The following is a 21,916-nucleotide window of genomic DNA, read 5'->3' as shown; positions in this document are numbered from 1 at the left end:
GGCCTTGAGATCCTGAGTCCCTTCGTTTTTCTTGGAATTGCAAGCAATAGGCAGCATTGAAGCTGGAGGAGGGATGCACCCTCATTAAATTTGTGGACAACACCAAATTGGGGGATACAATCAATGTGCTTCAGGACAGGATGGCCATTCAGAGGGAACCTAGAAAGGCAAGTATGGGCAAACAGGGACCTCATAAGAATCAGCAAAGAAGGTTCTACACAGGGGAGTAGTACCTTGCAACGGTACAGGCTGGAGACTGACCAGCTGGACAGTAGCTCTACTAAAAAAGAAGCGTGGGTGCTGGTGCACAGTAAGCTAAATCCGAGTGTGGCAGCTATGACAGCAAACAGCACACTGCACTGTAACCTCTGCCTATGCTCCTGCTGATTGAGGCGAGTGATTATTTCTCTTTATTCAGCACTTGTTAGTCTGCATTTGGATTCTCTGTCCAGTTTTGTGCCCCACAGTTCAAGAAAGATTTGAGAATATTGAGTGTGTTTAGAGAAGGGTCACCAAGATGGTCAGGCGTTGAATATTTACTCAAAGGACAGGCTGAGGGCACAGCGCTTGCTCAGTCTGGAGAACAGAAGATTTAGGGGGGGACCTAACAGCAGCCTTGCAATACCTGCAAGGAGATAACTGAGAAGATGGAGCCAGGCTCTCTACTGAGATACATGGCAGAAAAACATGAGACAATGGTCACAGACTGACACAAAGGTGGTTCCAATTAGAGATAAAGAAACAAAAATTCACTATGGTGATAATAATTAAACCAGGAAAGAGGCCGAGAGAAGTTGCAGAATATTTGTCCTTGGGGGTTTTCAAAGTTTGACTGGACAAAGCTCTAAACAACATGCTCTGAATTCAGTGTTGTCCCCCGCTTAAAGCAGGAGGCTGGATCTCCTAAGGTTCATTTCAGCTTGAATGATTCTATTATTCATGGATATTTAGAAGTTCAAGAGCTTCAATTCCCCTCCTATCTCCCCAGCAGCACCAGATACTGAACTGTTTGATAAGAAATTAAGATTACTATATCGAGTTGAAAGTACAAAAGAAATGCAAAGTATAATTTCTCCAGGACAAGGAATAGAATGTATCTGCACTTACTTTCTGAAGTGCTGCAGAGGTTCTAAATAGGAATTTATCTTAATTAAAATCAAAGTGATTTCACAAGTTGGTATGAAGCTGAAGTACCAGGGTTAACATTTCAATGCTACAGAAAAATTCAGTGCCATTTCTAAAGCCAGAAGTAATTTTGTATGTCAACTAACTGACAATGCCTTCAAAAGGACAGAAGAGTGCCATCTTAAAGGATCACTATCACCAACATCAAAAGCACTTAACAGCATCTTAAATGTCTCTCATCCAAGCCTTAATTCCTATTTCAGGAACCAGAATGAGATCCCTGACAGCATAGTTTCCTGCTGTGGAGAGACTCCCTCACTAACACAATCCAGTAATCAACAACATTCCTGCCACATGGCAATTACATACAACCACACGCATATCAGAGGGGCCCCCAAAATTATCAAAAAAGTGCACTAAGGTCAACTTTGTTTGGATATCACAGATGGCTTAGAAGCCTGGAGCAGTTCTGCCAGACACTGCACATACTTAGTGCATGTCTGTCTGTGTAAGTGACAACATCTGAACTGCAACAATGATCCACAACACTCCTGATGAAAACTCAAAGTTGAAATAAAACATACCTTGACCCCTGCCCCCCGCCCCCCGCCCAACATATGCATGCCTATTTAGTTACTGTTAGCTGCTGAAGGTTTGGGAAAACCTAAGAAACAGAAAATAAGAAAAAGAATTAACCTGAGGGAAATTTTTCAAAGGGTTAAATTTCTTAGCACTTATTTGTCATGCAGAAGACAGACAAAGCAATATTATTACAAAACACTGTAATTTTGAAAGCCACTGATTGAAATCAGAACCATGAAATATAATATAGTTTTTATTTTACATGGTATCATTCACACAGTCTTTGCAATGAAATCCAATTATATCCATCATATACTTTCTAAATGTTCCCATGTAGGTAACACTATTTTAAAGACACAAAATTAAAAATGAATTTTTAGGCACAAATCCGAATTTGTATTCTGTTTTTACTCTACTGAAAGAGTGATTCATGGAAAGCAATTTTACAGTCATAAGATCTACAATGAAATCCAGAGATACAAAACAACAGGTGAGCGAAACAGAAATATCGCCTATGGCTACCAAGCATCATCACTGCACACTACAGAGTGAGATTCATCCCTCCCACTGAACCAGTTGTGGGGCTTTTTATTATATATTCTAGATATAACTCTTTAAAAAGGTTAGGCCAGAAGAAGTCATTATTGCATGCCATTTGATACTGTCATTTTAAATTAAAAAGTCACTCTAAAAATATGCAGGGAAAATTGCTTTAAAGTTTCTAGGTAACTCTTAATACTTTTTAATATTTTTTTTTTCTAGCACGATGAGAATCTGTTGGCCTCTTCACTTTTTAATATAAAATGATAATATCTGGCTGCTAATTTTTAACTCAAGTGTCATTATCTGGGAAATTATTTTAAAATTGAAACTACACAGTGAGATTGCTAAATTAAGTATAAAAATTAAATATACTGATGAGTATCAAAAGTGGTATGTTAAAAGTCTGAGGTATGTGTAATTAAATAGTTAACCTATCAAAAAAATGAGATAATGAAGGAACAGAAAAACTGCCTACGTGCAATGCTAGTTCAGAGCAGGTTACAATAAAAGACTCTACTTCAGAAAAATTCTGATATTATGCAAACTGACCCACACCCTCCTCTGCCACTACTGCATCACTTCCTTCTAGAAACGTACTGTGAACAACAGGTAATAGAACTTCTCTTTAGCACACTGCCCAGTCATCCGCTACTCTCCAGGAACAGCTTTGTGTCTCTTAATGGTACATGCTATTTGTGTGTGGCTGATTTTCTACTTTCATTGAGAATATTTGTCTCAAATTTATTTGAGCTGAAAACCTCAAATGTCTTTTATTACCTATATTATCAAGAGTAAGGAACTAAACGTAGAACTAAAGAGCAGTTGTCTTTTGACATAAGAGCACCCCAGCTACTCAACAGTAAAATGTAAGCAGCCCATTACAGCAATATAATCAGTGTAACACACTTATCAAATGTCTGTGTTCTCCCCTTTGACCAGAAAGCAGTGCAAGTTTCCCGAACTGTGCATCCACTTGCTTTATGCAAAGGCCATGACCTGTAAATCAAACTCTACTGTAACACTGTGTATCCAGCAACACTATAATACATTGCCTCTATTCTGTGTTCACAGGGAATTAATGTAACAAAACCCAAACCAATCACCCACAAACAACCAGAGTGTGCACAGGAAAACATGCATTTCTAAGAACAGAGATGCCAAGATTAGAAGGCTGAAATAAATACATTACCAAATTTAGAGTGAGTTACTCTTTCTTACACTGATGGTATATTCCATCCTAGTTATACTTCCTTAACTGACTGGTTACTGTGTGCTTTCCTTTCTAATACAAAGTGATTTTCTCACTAGTAGGAAAGTATGCTATAGCTTGTGTTCTAGAAATTCTAATTTTCTAAAAGAGATAATCTACACTATAAACTTGGGCTGCAGACTGTAAGAAGCAGCACCTTATCAAAGTATGTACTGTTCCTTGAGCAAACAGGATGTTCACCTAGAAATTCTGAAATAGAGATGAGAGGGTACTACTTACACAAAAAAATTCTTCTTTTCAGTAAAGGAATAATCAGTAATTCATAACCTGGTTAGAAGCATGTATGGCATACATTATAAATTTCTATAAGTACACTACAGCTACAAGCACGTTCTTTATAGGTCACCTTGGCCTTTAGGTTCACATCACTAAACATTAATTTAGTACAAACATTTACTAAGGCATCAAACAAACGTTAGGTTAATTTATTGTAAGATGTAACTTTATTATAAAGCAGGGCACTATAAACACTTAAAACAGATTAACACACACTTTAAAAATAAGTTAATATATAGTAATCTGTTACATGAGTTATGACCATGTCTCTCAAAACAAGTAGTGTTGTAACAAACAAAACTGAAAGAGTTTAACAGGAACCCAATCCTGAAGATATGTAGCCGAAACAAGTCTTCATATACCATTTGGAAATTTACTTAATTAATAACAATCGAAGTCACAGCAGAAATAAGGGGTGAGAGGTGTGAGCTGGTTCAAATTGTTACATGTGTGTGTTTTTTTTTTTTTCTTTTTTACTATAAAATAACTCCCTAATTTAAACTGAAGAAGCTTATTTGAATTAACTAGATCTGTTTCCAACTCTTAACACAAACCTTATTTGTCATCTTGTGCTAGGGCAGTTATGGTGCTCAGAATGCAGTGCTTTGCAATCAAGAAAGTGACTCATCAGAAACATCCATAATTTTCTTGAATAGAATTATCCATTATATAGAATTCGAGGCATGCAACCTCTTCCACCAAATACTTATTTTTTTTAGATAGGTAATAAATAAGTAAATAAAGAAAAGTCTCTTCAATGCAATAATTACAGGTGAGGAAGTTTCATTTTTCTTTCCTGAAAAATAATTTTCCTATTTCATATTATTTCATAAAGCACAGTATTTTCCTTTGTCTTTGCAATTCCAAACTCACAATACCTGATCCAATCCTAGCTTCGTTAAGTAGATGGCACTTTTTTGACATGTTTTATCTTCACAGACTGGTAATAAATGTTCACTTTGTCCATCTCCATCTGTCAGAGAGAAAAAAAGACTGTCAGCTTTGTATTTGCAAGATCAGAAACCCTGTTTGCAAGAGATAATCAGCTGTGAATAATTTATTATTTTTTAAAATGTGAAATATTCATGAGATAAACTAGACGTTTTCAAAATCCTTAATCTGATCATCTAATTTGGGTCTTTTGTTTGAAGATTGTCTTTGTTGATGTATTTCGACCCATAATATAGAGAAAATTTTAAATTTTATTTCTGATGATGATGCGATATATTTAGAAGAATAAGTGCTAGTAATTTACTCAATCCCTGTGTTTAGCTGGGAAGAAAATTACCTTTAATATAAATCTACCATCACAAGTCTACCATACAAACTTATTTAATTTTCTGAACTAGTTTTAAACTCTTGTGCTCTCTCTAAGAAGAGTCATGAGTTCACATGTAATGTTAGTCCATAACATAAGATAAAAAACAACACTGGAAATTTGACTAACACAATGGCTAATAAATTCCAGGCTTAAAGAATTAGGCAAATCTGAGTAATTTACAGGTTTTCAAAAGTGTTCTTCAAGTGCCTTTAATCCATCTATTTCCAAAACCTTTAATAGAATAACGACCATGTTTAAACAAGCAACGTCTATTTGCATCTAGAATTCTGACACGCAGAGCATATAATGGAAAAAATCAATTTACTGCTCATTATCTACTCCAGAAATCCCTGTGTTCACATTTTGACCCTGCAGCCCTGCCTAGCATATTCACACATACACTGCCCTCCTACCAAGAGATAAACCACCACAAGTTACCCTGTATGGGCTGAGAAGGAAGAACAGAATAGTAGTTGAATATAAGCAGCCAAAAAGCAGCAGCTAGAATTGCTGCTTTAATGACTACCACTGCAAGTCCTGATTACAACCAACCTCGACTTGTTAGAGAGAGAGTATGCCCCAGACCAGGAAGATTTCAGGGAATCTGCTTTTCCAGGCTATGAAATCAAAGCTCATGCTGTAATAAAAAAAAACAAATCATCTTTTCAAATTGCCCCTTAGCCCATAGAGTTCTGAGGAGCTTGGTATTAATATTTTAAGTGGATTTTGTAAAGTTGCTTGATGAAATCAAGTTAGTATCCAAAAACTAGATCACCTGCCAAAGTCACTGAATCTCTTATTCATTTCCCAATATACTACTGACCACAGCCTAAGCATTCCGTCATACTTGACCTGTACTATAAGAAACACTTTCTCAGCCTGCCAAATTGTATTTCTATAAAGCTGAGCCTCCTTTTAGTATATACATATATCTACATCTCTACATAGTTGACTTCTAGGTCCCTCCCTTACTACATAAGGAAGTTGGGAGATGGAAAGTAGGGTTATAAGGGGGAGGAGGAGTGATGAAAATCTCACACTTCCCCAAATATCTCCAAGTGATAAAGCCAGTCACCTTTAGTGGCTTCCTACATCCCATCTGCCTCATGAATTATTTTACCTCAGCACTAAAACCCCTCCCAAATTATCACTGCAGCTCTGTTATCAAGGATAGACAATTTAGGATGCTGAGTAGCCCAGGTGGTAGAAATCCAGTAAGTTCACATCCAAAGAGATGGGAAAGGAAATTACCACTGAATAGAGAAATTAACATAGCAACTATTGAATCTGACCGCTCTGAAATCAGCACCAACTGTTGAAGCTGTTTGTTTTCCTTCTGCATCATTCAAGAACAACAATTAAAAAACATTAATTTTTGCTTACGTGAACTAGAATAAAATACTGTTTAGACTGCAGGCTTTTTCTAAACTTAAAATGGGAGTAACTGTTTAATTTGCAAATTATAAACTATGGAAATATAGAAGGCTTTGCTAGAACAGAATTAAGTTGCAGAGATGTAGGTGTTTTGTGAAATATAAAATTTAAAGTAAATCCTAATGGTCTAATCCCATTTCTACAGAAGTTTCAGTCTAAAATCATTTTAGAAGGTTTTCAATAACACATGAGAACAAAGAACTTTGAAATACTAACTTTTTTCTTGCTCTTTGTTAGTTAGAAAGGGACAAGGACAAGGATGTCCTCATTTTAAATTATGCTATGGAGCAGAGGAGAATATAAAATGTTTGATTCTACTTAAATTGCAAACATTCATCTTATGCTGATAGCTCAGTTTGATAGTCCTGGTAATTAATGTTCAGTAATACTGCAGTATTGACAAGAACAACCTACATAGCTTTGAAGAATAATGAAACTATAGGGCAGTAAGAAGGTGCTTCTTACTTACTATTTTTGAAAATTAGGTATTTATACCTAATTTATAATATAATTAATCTTTTTGAATTTAGACGTCATTAAAAATTAATGTTTTACATACTGTGAATGAGAATTGTGCCCATTATTGCTGACTAACACAATGATCAAGAACAACACAGCAAAAGAAAGCTGGAACAATTAAAACATCTAACTTTCCAACAAACATTTGTAACATTTACAGTATACATGATAATGGGCACTTTATAAATCCACCTCACTGAAGAACTTCATAACTGTTAGCATTTTTCATCCAAAAGAAAGGGTTAGGTACATATTCATACTGTAGAGTAGGCAAAACAAATTTTAAACTTAAAAGGTATCAAGTGAAGCACCAACGAGAATGTAGTTGGAAATATGACATCAATGAAATTAGTATCTTCTGAGTCACAGCAGAGTAGTTTAAGAAAACCTACAATTAGTTAAATACTGTATTACAGAAAAGTAGCAATCAAAAAAAGGAAAGCCCAACATTCTTCATCTCTATCATACTATTATCTCTTATTTCTTCTCTAGTTTTTATTTCTAATGCACTTCTTACGATATACAGATCTACCTTTTACTGTTGAGGTTATTTGATCAAAAGCAGTTTTCTGAAGAAAAATCAGAGATTGTAAAAAATAGTAACATAGATTTAACAAATCAACTGCAGCAGTTATCATTTTTGACAAAAATAAAAAGGAATAACGATAAAAGCCACCTACACTATTGGCTAAAACTGTAGAATAATTTATTTAAATGTAAATCTTGCATCAATCTTTATTCAAAAAGCCCAAGAAGAAGAAACCTCCCCAAAACCCAGCCCTAAGCACAAAGCTAAAGCAGAATCTGTTTCACTATCTGTTGCCATTCTAAGCTGTCCTCATCAGTAATAACTAGAAATACAATGTTTTCTGTATTTCTGAAGCTTTTTCAAAGGCACTGTGTGAAACCAACAAACTGATACAGCAGCTTTTAGAGTTTTGAAATAAAATAATTTATTCTTAATCCTTATGTAATTCCCACCTTGGAAGGACCTGCTGTAATACAAACCTTTGGCAGAACTCTACTGATCTTGAAGACCACAAAAAAACCACCCCAAACCTCCAGCAGTTGCTCACAGAAGAGCTCAATCTCACTAACAACAAACTTACTTTGGACATACAACGCTAACTCTTCTCATCTTCATGCTTGGTTTCAATCTCAATTTAAACGAACATCCTTCAATTTTAAACTCTAATCTTTAATTTTAATTCCTCCACAAAGGAGGATGAAGACAGAACTTAAAAAGGAATATCATTAGCACGTTTCCTCTAGCGCAATTAGGTATTCATAGGTGACAAAACCTGCACAGTGACAATGGCTGGATGAACCCATCAGACCAGCTGAAATAAAGCTGCACTAGTTCCAGATTTTAAAAAAATACCTTGCATAACATATCTTTAATAATGTACTTCAGCCTAGGTCTACCTAGGAAATCTATTTCTGGAGATCCTCTGTAGCCTTCACTCAGCTGCTAGGGTCTACTTGTCTATCTTTCTATTACAGTATGGATTTTAAATAATCTCAGGCTGAACTGCCGGAAATCTCAAGGTTACCCTTACTTGCAATTTCAATGTATTTTGTAGCACTAGACATGGCTATACATACTCTAGACTCCAAGTGTCCTTTAGCTAGCACCGCTCAACTTAAATCATGTTTGACATGCAAATAAAAACTCAACTGTTAGCTAGTATGTTCTCAACATATGATTCTGGCTTGACTGTGATACTGAAGAACTACATGGTTAATAAAGATCAAGTTTTATAGGCACTGGAAAATGCTAGAAAAAGAACAGTCCCACATACTCATCAGCTGCAAATCTGTAATTATGTCAAAATATATAAAGACAAAATTAGCAGTCTTATGGCATCTAGGAATCATGTGAGAATCATTACTTACAACTGCCTGTTCAATGTATTTCAAAGAAAAGCCATGGACACAAAGCTTTCTTTCCAACATTCTGCCTATGCCTGCAAAGTGCTAGCAATCCAATCCAGAACAAGAGTAACCCCAAAGACACAGATTGTGCAGATCACTGGGAGCACACCTCATACAGAGAGATTGTATGAGGAAAAATTACTTGCAGCTGAAGCCTTAACATTGATTGTGAATGTTCACACTTGTAAAAAACATAGCTCAAATCTTTTCAATCTATTCTAAAAGTAAATTTGAGTGGGAGAAAGCAGAAAAAACCCTTCTAAATCAGATTAAGAACAACATAATGTTATGAAAAAGTGTTGTATGTTCAAAACGCAATGCTAATGTACTGTAGCATAAGCACACGTTTTAAAATGAATGCACAAATAGCAAACTGTCTCAGTGGTTACTCTGAGAGATTCATTAACCCTAAGGTCCTAGTATCTCACCGAATTGCACATCTACATGTAGATGTTGTGCTGTTTGCTAATGTGTACTGGTGACACTTGAGTTTGTGTAGGTTTCAGCTCTGACAGTTAAGAAATTGCTGTAGCAGGTCTATTAGGCTTTAGCCCTTTCAATCTGAACCAACTGGATTATCATTCCACATTGGCACAGACCTCTTGTGATGGGGAAAAAAAATGAAATAGGTCAATTCTGTGTGATAATTAACTTATCACCTCCATCTAACTATAATTAAAGAGAAATATATATAAGTAACTAGGCTGAATAAGCAAATAGGCAGCAGGCCCTACAACAGAGAAGACAGAATGCAACCCTCCACTACCACATTGATTTTTTTTTAAGACAAGACTGCTACTGAATTATGAAATTCTTTCACACTTTAAGAAAGATACATACATAGTGAACTTCTTCCCAAACCAAGATGTATCAGAGATATGCTTTTAAAGCAAGCTTGCATATAATTTACTTAGCATGAGTAAACATAGGCAAAAAAGATACTCAATCCAAATCTTCAAATTCCTTTAAAAACATTGAAAAAGGTGTCAGAAAAGTGCAACCAACTTCAAGGGTTATTAGATTCATTGCACACGCTTGTACAATGTACTTTCGAACATGGGCTTTGAAAGAAAAATGGAACCTGGGGAAATGACAAGTACTGACACTAATGACAAGAGTGGTTTGTAATACTCTCAATTCAAAACTGGTTTGTAATACAGCAAGACAAAGTTGTAGTTATGAAGAGCAAAACAGCTTTTGGTGGGTGTATGATCCAAATCTTTTTACTTTCAACAGCTATGTACTTCTGCTTCAGCGTAATCTTACTTCTGCTCCTTTAAAAACAAAAATTGAATAATTTTTTTTTTGAGATGACTGATTATTATAACTTATTACAGTTGTGTTAAATAAGAAATTGTTTTCTGGCAAATAGGAATAAGCTAACCATGCAGGCTAAGACAGCGAGAACAGTCTAGCTTTCATAATTCTGAACCTGACGCTACATAAAAGCAAGATACTTCATATACCACTAAGTCCTCATGCCTTGAGAACCTACTGTTCTCTCTTGAGAATACACATTCTAAACTGGCCATAGTTCCTGTATTATTACAGACCTTCTGTCAGTGCAGTTTTCTCAGTTCTCTTGAAAAAGGTGAGAAAAAAAAATGTCCTCAACATAGTACAATAAAAGCCAAGAAGTTTTTCTCTGCTGTTCATTTAAAGTCCAAATAAGTATAAGGCATCTCTTGTTTAATACAGTACAACCTAATGAAGCTTTATATGCTTTTTATTTTGCCATATATATGGCTTGCTCACATCTCTCCCTCATGGCTTTGCACAGTTCTCATTCTCCTTTGTCATGAGCCTTTCATTTAAAGTTCTAAAAAATAGAAAGAAAATAAGGAGGAAAAAGCCCTGTTATGGTAGGGCTTAAAACACCACCGTTCTGGGGCAGGCAAGACGACTGCAATCAGTACAACTGAGTTTGATATTCAAACAAAATAAAGGTTTGTTTGAAAGCTGATTATCTTAAATCTATCTTCTGAAGTAATAAAATGATGAGAATTCTTTTGTCACTCTCTGCCTTTAGGTGTTCAACGAGATGGTCATGACAGAGACAATTATCATAAATTACTAAGATAATTACACATTATTAAAAGAATCCGTGTCAGCTGCTTTTAGAAAGTGTGAATCACAACTTCAAAAAACAGATGCAAAGAGCTTTTACAGATGATTCAAAGTTCTGTGGACATTAAAGAAATCCTTATAACACTTTCCTTCACACTAAATCAATTCTGACTTTAAGTCTGTCTATATCCTTCCAAAGATTCCACATTCACACCTCCACTGCAAGAAGAGCATTTAAACAGTGTGCCAGCAAACTGCACTAAGAGATGCCAGGCTGCATCTGTTCCAACAGTGTGGTCTTCTATTTGAAATGGAAAGACCATATCAAGCGTACTAACTGGAATCCAAGCAGGAAAAAGAAATTCGATTAAAGACAAAATGAGAACTCCTCTGCACACTAAACAAGAAGTAGAACTGAAATTCCTGTTGTAGTTTATGCTGAAAACTACTACTTCCAACTATCTCTTATTGTTAAAACAGAAACTACAAAGCCTGACTGTACAGCTTGTAATTATCTAATGTTACACACTTAGAAAGCTCATATGGCATTAAACCTAACAAATGAAGGGGATAAAACTAATTAAAGCCACTTGTGTGACTAAATTTTGGGTTGAGAGTTCTTGTTATATTAACCATGAACATTGTCAAAGACAAATTCAATCCTGAAGAAATTAAGTTGTTCAACAAAGAATGAATAAGCAAGTGGCATGCGCACCACTCCTCTAATTTTATTATTGGAAAGAAAGCAAAGTAATTCTTAATATACAAGCCCCTTTGACAAAAATTAATACAAAACAACATCAATTTTTCTTTTCTAGGAGATGTTAGCATTTGTCAGCAACATGTGAAAGAACCTGGCAAAATATGGGAAACAGATTCACCCCTCCCTGTCCCTGAAATGGACACTGCTTTGGAACTACATTTAAAACTAAGTGGACAAAAATATCTCACTGTATCCAAGTCATAATAAAGACTCGGAGAGAAAGAAATAACAGAATTAGTGTTTATATTTTGAAGGGAGTCAGGAACGCATATAAAGTTACTTAAGAGTACTGAGTAACACATGCCATTTAAGGCTGTAACTCCAGCCAGTCTCAGCCCATCACACAGCACTCTCACATGTGCCAGGACATGACAAAATGCTCCAAAATATTTTACTCTTGCAAAATCAGACAATTTAATCCCAACTATATCTTTATTATATTATTTATTATTTACCCTGTGCAAATTCAGGGAAAACAAGAACTGTATTAAAAAAATATCTCTTGGATTTTTGATAATACCATTGGTGCAATTGTACCCAGCTACAATTTAGTGGAAGGGGATGAGAAACAGTTCAGAAATGTGGGATTTCCGTGGATGTCATAGCAGGAGAGATTCCTTAAGGATCAGGAAATGCAGCTTTTTAAACAGCAAAAAGAACAATATGAAATGATGGTATATACTAAATGACTATGTGATAAGGAAGTACAGTAAGGATGAGATGCATGGAAAAAATAATCTCCCAAAGAGGTCAAAGACGAATTTGAAAGAATTTGAGGCCATTGTATTCAAAAGTTTCCTAGGTGGACTTTACACAATTGCTTCAACTTAACGTCTGTCCTATTCTCAGATCCACATCATGACTGCAAAAATGAATAATGAAGTTACTAAGGCAGTCAGATAGGGTGCAGTCTGTAAAGCAACATGATCTATTTATATCGAACATAAATTGACAGTTTTTTGGGTTGGTTGGCTGGGGGTTTGTTTGTGTGGGGTTTTTTTGTTTGTTTGGTTGGTTGGGTTTTTTTTAAAGGAACTTCAAAGGAGTAACACATAGCTATAGCCTTAAACCTCAATACAGATCGTTTTCTAGGAAGAACTGTCAAAAATGGTAGAAATTTAAAACAGCATTGCTGGTTACCAATTAATAAATAAGACAGATTTAGCTTCTAAATACACTTTCATGGACTCAAAACACAAGTGGCAATTAACTGGGTATGTCTCTATGCACTGCTGTTTCAGACAAACTGAAGTGCATCTGTTACTAAAACAACTTCTTCCTTACCTAAGGTCACTCAGAATTCTTTATTACCATCAGCTTTTATATCTTTTTCACCCAAACTGATCACAGTAAGAACAGTCTTCCTCATAGGCAGAGCGTTTCAAACACAGAAGTACTGTCTTCCTGCATCTTAAGGTTCTTAGAGAATCCTTTTAGTGGCTAGAGGAGCACTAGTAGATTTTCACAATGCAGTGCCCGAGACAGTTGCTTTATAAAGGGGTTATTTACTGAAATGCACCATTAAAATTTTCCTTTCATACATAGCTGCTGCATCTGAGGATGCAACATTCTGAAGACAAGGAAAAAACTAAAGAAATTCAGATGCTAAAACGAAGTTCATACACAAAACGAAAAGCTACACAATTGAAATGCAACTGCAGGCAGGGAAGCAGTGCATATAAGATATCATCAGCTGCAGGATAATCAAAGTTTAATTTAAATAAAAATCTTTCACCAAAATGCATTTTGCACAGTGCAATGAATGGCTTTTAAAAAACCCCCAAAGGTTAGGCACTCTTTTATTCCGTTTAAACATAATTAACTGGCAATAATGAGCTATCATTTCCTACGAGAAAAATAATAATTTCTACCATATGTCATACAAGCAGTTAAAATACATGAAACACTTCAATTACATGGTAGGGAGAACAGAGAAGATTGTCTTAGGATTATTAGTTGGATAACTGGATTTTAAACATGAGAAAAATTTGAGTACAGGTCCCTAGAAGACTTGGATAGAACTTTAACAATCCCAATCCACTCTTTGTCAAAAAGAAGGCAACTTTGCATAGTAGGAGTAAACAGAGACTTCATAAATTAGGGAAGACCACACAGAGAAATACTCAGCACCATTTTAGAAAGCAAGTGGTGAGTAAAAGATAAAGAACTGAGGTGGAGGTCACTAAATGCTACCTTGAGAAAGTAAGAGTTGTGTTGTATTTACTTATGAGGACACTATCAACAGTATGATCTAGTTTGATTTTGAAAAGCTATTTTTTATTCTCTTTACATACAGGCCACAACAAATCTCTCTGCCTAAATTCAGCGAAATCAATGACTGATTAATCAAACTTTTACATTCTTTGATAAATCATCCTTTGTGATATCTGATCTATCTCCACTATCCAACTGAACTAATCATCGTTGAATAGCAGTTATAACATTAATTTCCTATAAAAATGAATCAAGGGACTGTATAAACACCACAATATTCTATGCTAATTGCTTCTGGGTCACTACTTTAAAGACATACTTCATTAATTCTTCAAAGTAACAAGAAAACAGCAGGTTTGTGTGTCCAAAATATGGTTCACATGCATCTTGTTACTAAAAAAAAAATTGGTCATTTTCAGAGCGTCCCACTGAAATCCTTAAATTTCTTTAACAAATACAAAATTTTCCACTATTTTAAGTGACAATTATTAGAACTCTTTATAATTGCAATTATTTATCAGGATTCTAGGCAATATCTATGATTTTCTCTAAAGGCAGTACAAGCAGATCTTATAAAAAGCCTCTGCTAGCATACAGATAACAACAGAGGATTAATCATTTTTGCTATAGCAACCACTGCACGGCAATTACCATAGTGACATGAGAAGAATAGAAAAAGTAATAATGAAGAGCTCCTACTTGTTTGGAGCAATGTGTCAGCCAAACAAGTGCAGAATTCTCTAGTGCCCAGCTCTGTTCACCTTAATCAGTTGAAATGCCATTTGTAATAAATATGTTAGAAAGAATTTCTGATTTATTTTTAAAAGGGCAATACAAATTTGTCAATTGTTCACTGTCCTTTGGTCAGGTTAACGTACAAATCATTGCTATCAGGTAACAAAGGGGAGTGCTACTTATTTTTGAGGTTCCAATTTAGACATAAAGGTCTATTATATTACCATAAATATATTGATATACATACACCTGCTTTTGCATGTTTTTCCATTAAAATATACACACACATATATACACATATATGTATATACAGAAACGTAGTAGACCTTACAGATACATATATAGAGAAGTATACAAACATACATTTGCATATCTTTTTCATGAAAAAAAAAAAAATCATACTCTTTAGGAACACTTGGTGCTAAGATACACTAACATCTGTGACAGTTTCTCATGAGTCACTTAATTGTTGTTTCTTCCAGGTCCACTTATCTAAATAATTTCTACTTGATAGCTGTTCAACCTGCTTAGTTTAAGAAAGGAAACCTTACCCAAAATTAGTTACCTTTGGAGGTTCTCGGTCAGGATCTTATTCAAAGCTCCCCCCTTTTTTCAAATGACAGGTAAATACTTATGGCTGGAAAGGGTACTTCAAATAAAACTTTTGGAAGCAGGAAACAACGTTAGACAAAGTCACCTTATGAAACAAAACGTGTTGCTAAGATGTAGGTGCGATTAATAAATCAGAGTCTTGAACTGCAGAAATACAACAGCATACAAATAGAAAGGTGGGTGTAAATGGGAAGGCGGCAGCACAAGTGACATACTCCCAAGCTCATGTCTGGACCTGACGTCACTCCAGAGTTTAATATACACAAGGTTAAGTAAACGAGACGTGGCAGAGTGAAAGCCCAGAGAAACATGGAATCCTTTGAGATCTTTAGCGAATGGCAAGGCTGGCACATCAGCTATGAGGTACAGAAAATGTCAAGAAAGGGGAAGAAGAGGCAGGCAACACAGAAATAATGGAACAGGCTTGTGACTGTATATTGAACATGTTTCTAGTCACAGCTGCTGTATCCCAGTGCCAACAGTAAAGATGCTTGCAGCAGGCATAGAGCAAAGTGAGAGTGCTATGGTATGTCCCGGTTAGTGTATCACACATAGTTTAGCAAAAGCTACTTAGTTAGAAGGCAATGCAATCTTCTAATGCATCCGATTTTACATTTTCGTTATGCTGTTTTGATTTGTTGCACAATGAAACTTGTTTCAGGCCCCATTACAGATAGCCAAATGACTATCTCAAACTGCAAATCATACCTTAATTTCATTTGACTTACGACAATCATTATTTCATCATTTTTGAAACAGAGAAAACTGAAAAGAGGAGATGTTCAAGTCTGACAAACCATTTCCAGTAAGACTTTTTTTTAACTTCAGCTCACTACAAGCAGAATCTGTATGATAAATGCCTACCTTTTGAAGTATCTAAACATATGCAGACATAGCACAGTGGGTAAATGTAGTTACTCTGATACAGTGTTATTCTAGTAATGTGAGATTTTGCCTCTGTATTGTTAGACTGGTGCAGAACAAAAAATACCGGAATGAGCAGAACTCAACTAAGATCCTCCTTTGCATTAAAAGTTTTTTTCCTCCTACCAGTTACTGTATAGCCACTCTTACATAGACCTATTTAGCTGTAGGTAGGATTTTTTTGATGGTGGTAGGGTATTATTCAACCTCCTTCAGACTGCATTTCGTAAAGAACATGGAATTTAGAATTATATCCCTTCATTACTCATACACATTGTTTTAGTACCATATTCACTTCTGTACTCTCTAAAACTTTGTTCAATGAGAAAATAACTATTTGTTGTCTTGATTACTTTAAATTAATGCTGGGAAGATGAAGAAAAAAAATTGATGCACTATTCAATTTCCTACCCACTGTTACAACAGAAGAAAGATTAAAGTTGTAATAGTACTCAAATAGTAAATTTGAAATCATAGTTATAAGTATATCCAATAGTTGTCAGAACAAACTTTGCTCCTCTTTCAAAATACACACATACATTTATACCACTCCTTTCACTTGCTTAGGAAAATTACTGGGCAGAAAGACCATTAAACCATTTCCCACCCTTCACCCTGGCTGAACTTGAGTGATCTGGAAAGAAGATAATGATGACAGTGTGTATATAGCTGTTCAAGAAGAGGAAGCAAAACCCTCATACTGCAACATCTGTGCTGGGTGTTCTCTCTTAGAGATGAAATGGCTGAGATCTTTCAGAATAACCAGTTCCAAAAAGTCAGCTTCTGAAAAGCTAGCATCTCCTCCCATAGATGATACTGATGATTCCTTACTTCTCTATCCACTTCGCCATATATGCTGTCCCTCTACATCTATTTGCATACATTTCTTAAGTCCCTACACACATTTTCTCCCATTATATTCACCCTTACTAGAAAGATTGCTCCACTGTTGCCACACTGGTGCATTGCCTATGAATTTGATGCTAATTAGCAGAGCAGGGTATGAAACAACTGGTGATGGAACTCCAAAACAGCAGCCCCCCGTGGCTGTGCTAGCTATACCAGTCATTGTCTTTCATAACCTTGGCTGTACCAAAACCACACAGTGCACTGTACTGCTATATTGCTGCACATTTGATTTATTCACATTTTCAAAATGTGAATTTTGAACAGTTCCACTTCACTTTGCAAAGATATCCCAGGGTTTATTAAAATTCCATTAATTATGACAAATTTCTAGAATTATGGTATATCATTTGGGCTCATTAGCTACCCAACATAGAGATGAAATTACCCTACATAAAGATTGCTTCCCGCATTGCCACTGTTAAAAAAAAAAATCTGATTTCTACTTAGTACCTATTAAGACACATTATTCAGAACATCAGCTTGGAAAATTTTCTAAAATATTTTACAAAGATTTTAGAAAAAGTGTTAAACATTTCACAGAAGAACCTAGAGCATTGTTCGGCTTCTATCTTATTTCATTTACTATAGATCTGTAAACCCATCCATAGTTGCCAGTTAAGGATCTAAGGACAATTAACTAACCAGTAAAGGTGTCTTCTAGTTACATGTCAGGAAACAGCTTTGCTAGAACTCTTTAAGAATACTTCTAAGTGGCAGCACAGTGCAAGAGAATTGGACTCTGGGTCTAATATGGAGTCTGACTTTTAATTTTAAAAACTGTCATTTTCTTTAAAACAGATTTTAAATCAAAACGATGCAACAAGACTACCATTTGACAACATTTAAGACAGGCTCAGTCTCACAATTAACAAGCGTGTTGTATAAATATAGCAAATTAGTTCTTTCTATAGTGTCAGCAGAATCAGGCCTGTAGTACTTTCCCTTGGGTTGCAAAATTCTTATTTTAGTGCACAGAAAAAAAAGTCTTTTTTGGACTAGAAAACCAACACTTCCTTTTCGTAACGACACACACATTGATAAGACACAATTGACTGAAAAAGTACATTCTAATAGAAAAAGATAGGCTTTCACTAACACTTTCAAAAATAGATTTACATATAAATTAAGTTTTTCTTCTGTCCAAAAGCCTTCCAGAATTTTCAATTACAACCATAAAGATTTTACCGTGTTTCATCAATCTTTATACAAGTCATTTTAATTCATTTACATTTTCCCTTTATTAGTTTGTACATGTGAAGAATTTGTGAACATTTACTCAAATAATACTTTCTGAACAAGATTAGGGAAAAAAACAAAATCATAACAAACAAAATACATGTCTGCTAAAAGGAAGTTTGGCATTGTACCATGCCTCAAAGCAACAGTACATCTCCTTAAGTGTGGCACTCAAAAGTAGATACATGTGATGCAGAATGTACTGAGATAGTCAAAGTTGAACTTAGTTGAATTTATTAATAATTATTCCCAGATATTTCAAGATTTACAGTCAAATAGATGTAACAGCTTAAAGAAAAAAGAAAAAACAAAAAACAAAAAACTTTTAAAGGTAAACATCTTTATTTATTCTTTGGTTTAGAGTAGTTAACCAAAATATGAAAAATAAAGAAATGCTCAGGATAGTTTAGGGGAATAAAACTCACCAAAATCTGCGAACACGGACTGTCCAACAACTTTCACACCACTAGGTTTTTTCTTACTTTCTCCAGGTTTAGAGAAGTTCCCATCCTATCAAACAGGACAAAGATGATGGAAAAACTGAATTGCAGACTAAGTGATAAAATTTGACTCTTGAACCAAAGAAAATACAGGTCAATAAAAAAGCACTTAAGTCCATAATAAAGAGACAGCTATGGAGAAAAATGCACTCTTTGAAAACTGGGACTGAATTTTTGCATTTCTAATCCTTTATGGAATCTTACTGAAATCCAGTAATAGTCAGTTACAATTGTCCATATATTTTGCTGTGTTATGAGAAAGAGATCGTGTTATTTCAGCAACATAATCTAAATCATGATTAAGTGATTATGAATACTAATGTGCATTTATGCATACTGACATGTGATTTTATAGATATATGTAATAGATAAAAACACACCTGCACACCTGTTAAAAATAGTTTCTGATTTTCCTCCTAATTAGGAAATAACTTGATTTTACATTAGGTCTCGTTTAGGTCTTGTTTTAATTGTCTATTATTAAAACCTAGGCCTGCAGAAAACAATATTCCAGTATTTCATCCGAAAGACAAAAGAGGAGTGCTGGATCCTTGTTTATCATAGAACTGGATCACAACTGGAACAAACCCATTTAAAACATTAAGTTTTTGTAACTACGTAAGATGACCTAAGGCCCACCTTTCTAGTTGCTGCAATCAGCTCATATAAAGTGCTATGCACACAAATATACGTAAAGCCACTGAGAAAATGATACCGTTTTGTGGATTATATATGGTTATCCATGTTGTTTACTCATGTCATAGTCAGTTTGTAGTCTTCAATGCAGACACAACTCTAGAGACAGTTAGTATGTGGACATTTGACTATATATCTTTACCTTGACATATAATTTATAATGACTCAGATGAGGAAAAAAAAAAACACAATTGATGCAAATCACCACCATGAAGAAAAGATGACTAGGCCCTGTGCTCAGTTGGCCAGAAAAGCACATATCATATAGGCAAATATTTGAAAAGCATTTTACGGTGCATGAGTGAAGAGAATTACTTTGCCTAGGTTTGTAGAGCAATTTAAAATGCCTTAATTGATCCACTAAAAGCTGTTAAGATTGATATATATGTACATATATTTTATATGTATGACATATTTTACTGGGTTGATTGATTCCGAAGAATAGAATTCTTTCTTTCTAAAGATAAGCAAATCTATGCATACAAAATATATAATGTAGGATAATATTTAGAATACATGAGTTTGGAAAATCCAAAATTTGTAAGAAAATCAGAAAAAAACCACATACAGGAGACAGATCAAATGCCTTGTGTAGTCACTAACACTCAATCCCTCAAGAATTAAATGCATCAAAGTCAAAAATGGTTCCTTTTTAAATCTATATAAAAGCTAGAAATATAGAATTCATATACAATTCAGGACCTGCTGCTTAGAGAGATGGCCATGTTGTCACAGACATGACTTAGCCAATAAGAAACACATGAAGCACTTTCTATTATAACAAAAACATAAACTTTTAACATACAGATGCTAAGATTCTTAACTACAGTCCTTTTGGATAACAGCTTTAGTATAAAGGATACACTTAGTTTCAAATGAACTAATTTCATTAATTGTTATTAACAATGAGGTTCTTCACTGACGCTGCCCAGGTTAAGCAATACAAAAGCAGAATCTCAATAAATAAATAAATAAATAAATAAAAATAACCCATTGACCTATTTTTCCCCAACCGTGAATTGAATTTGTGATATTTGATTAACGTAAGACTCAGGATTTTCTCAACTGCAACTTGCACACATATTGTAATGGTTAGAAGTAAGATTTTGAACCTCTGTCCTACAAAATATTACCCAAGACCTGAAGTCATAGTTCTGAGAAAGCTTACTTAAAGAAATCAAATCTTTGAGACGGCAAGGAAAAAACCTGATCAGCCTTTTCCTCATAAATCACCATGCTAAGTGTCAGTAACCTTCCAGAACAGCTGATGACACACCGGGAGCCCTGCTAAGCTGTATGAAGGCACTCCAATTGATTTACTTAGTAGTCATGTTAAAAAATCTGCAGAAGAACTTATGCCAAGTAAAGGATCTCCTCCAGTGATATTCTGCAGTCTGAAAGCAATAGTGTAGTTAGTGCCTCTTAACAACTCTTCCCCTCATTCCTGAAACAAGGAATATCAGATGACTTAACCATTCTGTTAAAACACAGAAAAGTTTATTTAGGTTTTCTCTCTTACCTTATTTACCCATGTCTCAAACTGAATGTTTTCTGGATTTGATGATGTAGTAAGAAATAAATCTGCAAGGAAAAACATAAGAGAAAAAATATTTAATGTTAGACTACACACACAAGTATTTGATCCCTCAATAAAGATATATAACTTATTTTAAAATATATTATCTATATGTTATAAATATATTATATTCCAATGATGTTCAGATGTGTTTATATTAAGCAAGAAAGATTAAAAACCAAAAACCCCCAAAACTATTTTCATCCCTCATACTCTTCTGTATAAATAAATATACCTTCTGCACTCAACTTCTGCATTTGTGTAGTTTATACCTAAATTAAGTTAGCCTCACATCAGCTAGCAAGTGCTGGATGCTATATATGCACACCAAAGAACATTTCTGAATAGTAAAGACAGACACAGACCTCAAAGCTAGACAAAAGCATACAGTTATATTTTTAGTAAGTCAAATTAGACAAAATGGCATAGCTGCCAACACATGACATAATTCAGACAGTATTATTATGATAGAAATTCAGGTCTGAACAGTTGGTTATCACCAGGTTAAATAAATGCATCAAGTCTTTATGCAACACAGCTATGCTTCTAGGGTGGAAAAAACAAATACAAAAGGCAGATATGAGTTATGCTGGGAGTATTACAAAGTCCTTAGCTCTAAATCATTTATTTAAGTTAAAACAAAGTTCATCAAAAATAAAACCAGCAAAAATAAAACAGC

At 34.9% G+C, this 21,916-nt stretch overlaps 1 protein-coding gene across 2 annotated transcripts in view; it reads right to left on the bottom strand.

Moving 5' to 3' along the window:
- ITFG1 (integrin alpha FG-GAP repeat containing 1) overlaps nucleotides 1-21,916 on the bottom strand; it is an 86,243-nt gene that overhangs the window by 39,263 nt on the left and 25,064 nt on the right. For both annotated transcript variants that reach the window (XM_068411559.1, XM_068411560.1), the window contains 3 exons: nucleotides 21,181-21,242; nucleotides 18,891-18,975; nucleotides 4,675-4,769 (listed from right to left, as the gene is read on the bottom strand). In XM_068411559.1, the coding sequence (XP_068267660.1) occupies nucleotides 4,675-4,769; nucleotides 18,891-18,975; nucleotides 21,181-21,242 (242 nt within the window). The remainder of the gene's footprint in view (nucleotides 1-4,674; nucleotides 4,770-18,890; nucleotides 18,976-21,180; nucleotides 21,243-21,916) is intronic.

The sequence above is a fragment of the Nyctibius grandis genome, chromosome 12 (genome assembly GCF_013368605.1).
Source record: "Nyctibius grandis isolate bNycGra1 chromosome 12, bNycGra1.pri, whole genome shotgun sequence".
Taxonomy (NCBI): domain Eukaryota; kingdom Metazoa; phylum Chordata; class Aves; order Nyctibiiformes; family Nyctibiidae; genus Nyctibius; species Nyctibius grandis.
The sequence above is the reverse complement of the archived record's forward strand: the minus strand, read 5'-3'. Positions and strand labels throughout refer to the sequence as shown.